This window comes from Neltuma alba, unplaced genomic scaffold (genome assembly GCF_004799145.2).
Source record: "Neltuma alba isolate B1F8T4 unplaced genomic scaffold, ASM479914v2 tig00007415_pilon, whole genome shotgun sequence".
NCBI classification, from domain to species: Eukaryota; Viridiplantae; Streptophyta; class Magnoliopsida; order Fabales; family Fabaceae; genus Neltuma; species Neltuma alba.
The window spans coordinates 35,271-42,788 of record NW_021634777.1 but is presented as its reverse complement, the minus strand read 5'-3'; the positions used below and the strand labels follow the sequence as shown (position 1 = coordinate 42,788).

At 38.9% G+C, this 7,518-nt stretch overlaps 1 protein-coding gene across 1 annotated transcript; it reads left to right on the top strand.

Moving 5' to 3' along the window:
• Positions 1–1,640: 1,640 nt before the first annotated feature.
• LOC114752508 (uncharacterized) lies at positions 1,641–6,978 on the top strand. The gene is given in 4 exon segments (XM_028941240.1): positions 1,641–4,293; positions 4,296–4,519; positions 4,994–5,849; positions 5,852–6,978. Coding segments are annotated over 4 exon segments (4,860 nt in total).
• The last annotated feature ends 540 nt before the right edge of the window (positions 6,979–7,518 follow it).

Here is a 7,518-nt window from a genome sequence, read left to right as displayed (position 1 = left end):
AAGACCACAAGGGAGTGATGTTCATTTATCTTTTTAATTCAAGGACTTGAAATTGTTTAGTTTTAAATGAGTTCAAGTTGTAATTTTGTTGAGACAATTTAGTTCTAGATTGTCAATTTTATTCTTGGATTAAATTGATATTTGGATCTTATTTGTGCCAAGATACTTGTTGGAATTTATGTTTAGAACCTTTGCATTGTTAATTGAATTTATAATTGAGTTTTCATTATGAGTTTAATTATCAATGTGGTTTGAATTGCAAAATTTGGGTTCTTTCACCTCTTAATTGTTTAATTAAGTTGGTTGATTATCTGATTGTTTAATTGGATAATTTAAACATAATTTCCAAAATTAAATTGAATTATCTTCATTGGTTTTAATAGCTTAATTAACCAGCCTTATACTGTTATGAGTTCTCTAATGGTTTAAGGGTTTTTGAAGTTAAGGGTTTCCTTTATTTCAAGTAGGTAATTAAGTTTATTAATTCCACTCTCTTATCATTTTCCTTTGGTCTAATTAACTAATTAAGGTTATGAAGGTTAAATCCATGCAAATCCTAAGTGTCCCCTCTACCTTACCTGAAGAGAACTTCTCAATTTTACTTCTTAATTTTCTTTGCTTTCTGATTAATTTTCTTTATTCATTATTTTTATTTTCCTCAAAAAAAACCCCCCAAAAATTGCATTGCATTCATTTAGTTTAATTTAATTTTCATATATTTTAGGACATTTGCATCTTGCATTTAGAGTTAGAATTTTGCATTTTAGTTTAGGTCCAATTTATTGCATTTTTTTATCACCTAAATTTTTACCTAAAGAAACCCATAACTTGCTCCTTGGAAGTAATGACCTAGGTCGACCCTAAACTACAAATTAATTGGGACCTAATTTAATTGAGTGCTTTGACGACAAAAGGCATCATCAATTTTGGCGCCGTTGCCGGGGAGCAATGGTTAAACTTTAGGTTTGATTTCTAGGTGATTTTGCATTTTCTTTCTCTAGTTTTTTTTCGGTGCATTTTTTTTCTTTCCTTCTTTTCATTTCACTTTGATTTGTGATAGTTGCTTAGTGCATGACTAGATCCTCTAGCAAAGAATTGTTTGAATTTGATCCTGAGATTGAGAGGACTTTTCATCAAAGAAGGAGGGCTCAAGCTAGCAATCTTATAGAAAGTGATTCTTCTGTTAAGTTAACTGCTGATTCCTCTAATTCTCCTGACTCTTCTCATTCTGACAGTAGCATGGCTAATCCTGCTAGGACTATCAAGGAATTGGTTTCACCTGATCTGCATTTTCAAAATTGGTGCATTAATTATCCTGATATTGACACTGATTTTGAGTTAAAGTCTGGATTGATTCACTTACTTCCAAAATTTAATGGTCTTGCAGGCGAGGATCCATACAATCACTTGAAGACTTTTCATATGATCTGTACTGCTATGAAGCCTTCTGGTGTGTCTGAGGATCAGATTAAGATGCGTGCCTTCCCATTTTCTTTGGAAAGTTCTGCGAAGAATTGGCTTCTTCGTTACCTCCTGGATTCATTACTTCATGGGACCAGCTGAAAAGGTTGTTTTTGGAAAAGTATTTCCCAGCATCTCGTACTTCCTCCATCAGGAAGGATATTTGTGGTTGTCGACAAATGTCTGGGGAATCCTTATATGAGTATTATGAGCGCTTTAAGGCATTGTTATCCAGTTGTCCTCACCACCAAATTTCAGATACATTGTTGATTCAATATTTTCATGAAGGGCTCTTGCCTCTTGAGAGAGATTTACTAGATTCTGCTGCTGGAGGTGCTCTTCTTGACTTGACTGTTGAAGCTGCTTGGAGATTGATTGAAAAGAAAGCTGAAAATACCCAACAGTTTGGTACTAGGCAGCAAGCTAGAGTAAATGAAGTTGGATTGCATTCATCTTATTCTGAGTCTCGCCTTGAGAGCAAAATTGATAAGTTAACATCTGCTATGGAGAAAATGGTTGTATTTCAGATGAAAAACTCCCAAAATATGGCTCCTTCTGTGGGATCTTCCTCTGCTTTCATCCCACAAGCTGACTCTACAGCTCTAATTGGGCCACTTTGCTCTATTTGCTCTCTAGCTACTCACACCACTGACTCTTGCCCTTACCTAAATGATGGAGTTGACTCGTGTAATGCAGTATACCACACTAAGCCTATGACTCAAGGTGGCCAGAAATATGATCCTTACTCAAATACATACAACCCTGGATGGCGTGACCATCCAAATCTCAGATATGGGAGTGGCCAGCCTCAACAATCACAGTTCAATCAAGGCATAAACTCTTCTGGTGGTAAAATGTTCCAACAAGTTAGGCAAACTATGCCCAATCAAGATGAGAGTTCAAAGTTAGAAGGCATGATGAAACTCCTGATGGATAAGTTTGAACAAAAGGATTTGCAACATAGCCAAGAAATTCAGAATCTTCAAACTCAAATTGGGCAGTTATCTAATGCATTTAGTAACATGCAAAGTCAAGGCTCAGGGAAGTTGCCATCTCAAGTAGTAGTTAACCCTAATGTTGGCACCCAGCAGAATCCTAACATTGGTGGAGTTAATGCTATATCTCTTAGAAGCGGAAATTCAATTACCTCTGCAGATCCTGTCACTACCCATGCTTCAACGGACAAGGAAGCTATCATTAAAGATTCTCCCCCTGCTTCCACATCGCATAATAAGTCCACTTTATCAACACCACATGTGGCATTGCAAGAAGAGCAAGAAAAAGATGGGGAAGGGAAGAAAGTGAGCGAGCAAGTCTTACCTTTTCCTACAGGGGTGATTAAGGCTGAAAGGAGAAAGAAAGAAGCTGAGATGTTCAAAGAAGTTTATGATATCTTCAAAAAGGTGGTGATCAATGTTCCATTAGTTGATCTAGTTGCACAAGTGCCTAAGTATGCGAAGTTTTTGAAGGAGTTGTGTACCACCAAGAGAAGGCTTAAGCATGATGGCAAAGTTGACTTAGGGGCGGTTGTCTCCTCTCTTTATCAAATGCCAATGCCAGTGAAGTGCAAGGATCCTGGTAGCTTTCTCATACCGTGCACCATTGGTAACATTGAGTTTTCAGATGCTCTAGCAGATCTAGGAGCGGCTATCAATGTCATGCCAAAATCAGTTTTTGCTCAACTTCAAGGTGTGGATCTTAAGCCTACAAATCTAATCGCTTCTCTTGCTGACAGACGCTGTGTAGTTCCAGAAGGAGTCTTGGAGGATGTCTTGGTGAAGGTAAAAGATCTCATATTTCCTGCAGACTTCTATGTTCTTGATATGGATGATGCTAGATTTAGGCAAAAGGGACATTCATCTTTGATTTTGGGTAGGCCATTTCTTAAGACTGCTAGGGCTATGATAGATGTGCATGCTGGTACTCTTACTATGGAATTTGCTGGTAAAATCATTAGATTTGATGTGCTTGACTCTATGAGACATCCACCTGATAGTTGTGCTGAGATTGATGTTAGTTTTGTTGACATTATTACTGATGATGCTGTCATAGATTTTAGAGATAGTATGATAAGTAGATCATGTGATATTGTTGGCTTAGATGATTCTATCTCTTGTTCATGTTCTGAAATTGGTAGTTGTGATACTTGTACTGGTATAGATGCTGCTGATATTGATGTTTTCACTGATTTCATTGAGATTGTTAGACATTCTAGTTTTGATTCTTCTGCACCTGTCCATAGACTTGGCACTTTCAGTGATTCCTCATCTAGTACTTCTGTTGATTCACATGGACTCTCTCAGTTACTTAGTGTGATTGATGCTATAGATGCAACTGATTCATCTACATTACCTGACTCTGAGCTGTTAGTTAACATTGATCATGTCCCTGATATAGAGGTCTCTGATTTTGATCCCGATGTTGCTTCTGACATGAGTGCTACTGATGGCACTTCTTTCATGAATTGTGGTGTATTATCTGATTCTTCTGTTGTTACTGTTCCTGCTAATGATTCCCAAGTTGGGAAAGTCTGCTCTTTTGCTTGTGAGTCTTCAATGCAGGTTTCTAGTTTGACTAACATTGATTTGAAGCCCCTCGTGCCCTCAATTGAGCAAGCTCCTTCTTTAGAGCTAAAGCCACTTCCTGATTCGCTGAAATATGCCTATTTGGGGGAAGATGAGACATTGCCAGTGATTCTAGCTAGCGACATAGCTGTTGATGAAGAAATTCGCCTCCTGGAGGTGCTGAAAAGAAGGATGAAAGCTATTGGATGGACTCTTGCTGATATTCCTGGAATTAGCCCTAATGTGTGCATGCACCGGATTTTGTTAGAGATAGTGCCAAAGCTGTGCGTCAGCCACAGAGGCGACTCAACCCATTGATTCTTGATGTGGTAAAGAAAGAGGTTTCTAAACTTCTTTCTGCAGGTATAATCTATCCCATTTCTGATAGCCAGTGGGTTAGTCCGGTTCAGGTAGTTCCGAAAAAGACTGGTATTACTGTTATTCGTAATGATGAAGGTGAGCTTGTTCCAACTAGAGTCCAGAATAGCTGGAGGGTATGTATTGATTATAGGAAGTTGAATTCTGTGACCAGAAAAGATCATTACCCCCTTCCCTTTATTGATCAAATGCTTGAAAGACTGGCTGGTAGATCCCATTATTGCTTTTTGGATGGTTTTTCTGGATATTTTCAAATTTCTATTGCACCTGAGGATCAGGATAAGACCACATTCACATGTCCATTTGGAACCTTTGCATACAGACGCATGCCGTTTGGATTATGTAATGCACCTGGCACTTTTCAGCGTTGCATGGTCTCCATATTTTCTGATTTTCTTGAGCATTGCATGGAAGTATTTATGGATGATTTCACTGTCTATGGTGATTCTTTTGATGCATGCTTAGCTAGTTTGGATAGGGTTTTGGAAAGATGCATTGAATATAATCTTGTGCTGAATTTTGAGAAATGTCATTTTATGGTCAAGAAAGGCATTGTTTTAGGACATGTTGTCTCACATGATGGCATTGAGGTTGATAAAGCCAAAATTGATATTATTTCATCTCTTCCATATCCCTCTTGTGTGAAAGATGTGCGCTCTTTTCTTGGACATGCTGGATTTTACAGGCGATTCATTCAGGACTTTAGTAAAATTGCATTACCATTATCTCGTTTACTGCAGAAAGATGTGGGCTTTGTTTTTGATGATGCTTGTAGGTGTGCTTGGGATGAGTTGAAAAAGCGACTCACTACACCTCCTATCATTCAGCCACCTAATTGGAGCCTTCCCTTTGAGCTCTTGTGTGATGCTTCTGATTATGCATTGGGTGCAGTTCTTGCTCAGAGAATAGAAAAGCGGCAACATATCATAGCATATGCATCACGGACACTGGATGCCACCCAGGCTAATTACACAACCACAGAGAAAGAGCTATTTGCAATTGTGTTTGGGCTTGAGAAATTTCGTTCTTACATCCTCCACACAAAAGTGACTGTCTTTACAGATCATTCGGCTATCAAGTACTTGTTCAAGAAGCCAGACTCCAAACCCCGCTTGATTAGATGGGTAATGCTGATACAGGAGTTTGATGTGGAGATCCGTGATAAGAGCGGTGCAGAGAACATGGTAGCTGATCACTTGAGTAGGATTGAGACTCCTGTGGTAACATCTTCTTTACCCTTAGATGATTTTCCTGATAATAGACTTTGTGGAGTTGATATGACTGTTCCGTGGTATGCTGACATTGCTAATTATCTGGCTGCATCTGTTTTACCAACTGATATGAATAAGCATCAATTAAACAAGTTTAAGAGTGATGCTAGGTTCTATATATGGGATGATCCCTACTTGTGGCACATTTGCAATGATCAGGTTATTAGGCGATGCATTCTGATAGTGAATTTGAATCTGTGTTGACATTTTGCCACACCCTTGCTTGTGGAGGGCACTTTAGTGCTAAGCGTACTGCTAGGAAGGTTTTAGAAAGTGGGTTATTCTGGCCCACTCTATTCCATGATGCCCACGAGTTTTGTAAGAAGTGTTCTAGGTGCCAATTTGTTGGCAATATTTCCAGGAAGCATGAGATGCCTCAACAGCCACTGTTGTTCTGTGAAGTCTTTGACGTTTGGGGTATTGATTTCATGGGACCTTTTCCTACTTCATTTGGTTATGTTTACATTCTGCTTGCTGTGGATTATGTCTCTAAGTGGGTTGAGGCAATCCCCACTCGTACTAATGACTCTTCTGTAGTGGTTTCTTTTGTCAGGTCTCACATCTTCTGCAGGTTTGGAATCCCAAGAGCTATCATTAGTGATCAGGGTACTCATTTTTGCAACCGAAGTATGCAGAGCTTACTGAGCAAGTATGGTGTGATGCATAAGGTGGCTACTCCATACCACCCTCAGACAAACGGTCAAGCAGAACTCTCAAACAGAGAAATTAAGCTCATTCTTGAAAAGACAGTGCAACCTAACAGAAAGGATTGGAGCAAGAGGCTGGATGATGCACTCTGGGCATATCGTACAGCATATAAAAGCCCAATTGGAATGTCCCCATATCGAATTGTCTTTGGTAAGGCTTGTCATCTGCCAGTAGAGGTGGAGCACAAGGCATATTGGGGCATCAAAAGCTGTAGCCTTGATCTTGCTAGTGCTGGTGTTGAAAGAAAGTTACAATTGCAAGAACTTGAAGAGCTTAGGAGAGAAGCCTATGAGAATGCTCGGATCTACAAGGAAAGGACCAAGGCTATCCATGATAAGCTCATCTTAAGACGGGAGTTTCACGTGGGCCAAAAAGTTCTACTTTATGTCTCTAGACTTAAATTCATGCCTGGTAAGCTCCGTTCTAGATGGGAGGGACCTTTTATTGTTACTACTGTTTTTCCCTATGGTGCTGTAGAGATTAAGAGAGAGCCAACTGGAAGATGCTTTACAGTCAATGGTCATCGCTTGAAGCCCTACTATGAGGGGTTCTCTACCCAAGATGTAGAGGTTATCACACTACGAGACGCCATGTAGCCTTGGTTGTATTCCTTCCCTTCACTCTTTTTGCTTTGCATTGTCATATTATTGAGTTGGGTTGTGCTGGATACTACTTGCTTTGTGACTTGCCTATGTGTTTTGCATTGAGGACAATGCATTGTTTAAGTGTGGGGGAGGGATTTCATTCTTTTAGTTTTTTTTTCCTTTTTTTGTGTGTTTTTACTTTTGTTTTAGTTCCCAAAAAAAAATGTTTTGTTTCGTTTTGTTTTGAATGTGAAGATTGCAAGTTTGAAGTGATTCAAGTATGATGCATTCTTAATTTGAAAAGTGATTGATCATGTCTTGAGAAGATAAACTAAGTGGCAATGGATTTGACTTAGGTGAATTTAAGCTAGTAATCATATGCCTAGTGAGGTTTTGAGCCTGATGCATTTCTTCTTTTCATGTGTGTACATCCCTATCTCTTTTCTTGATCTAGAACTTGACTTGAATCTTATTTGAGACCAAATTTGTGCATTTGCATTCATAAAGATGATAAAGGCATTCATTTTAATTTTTCCAACCAGATAAGCCAAG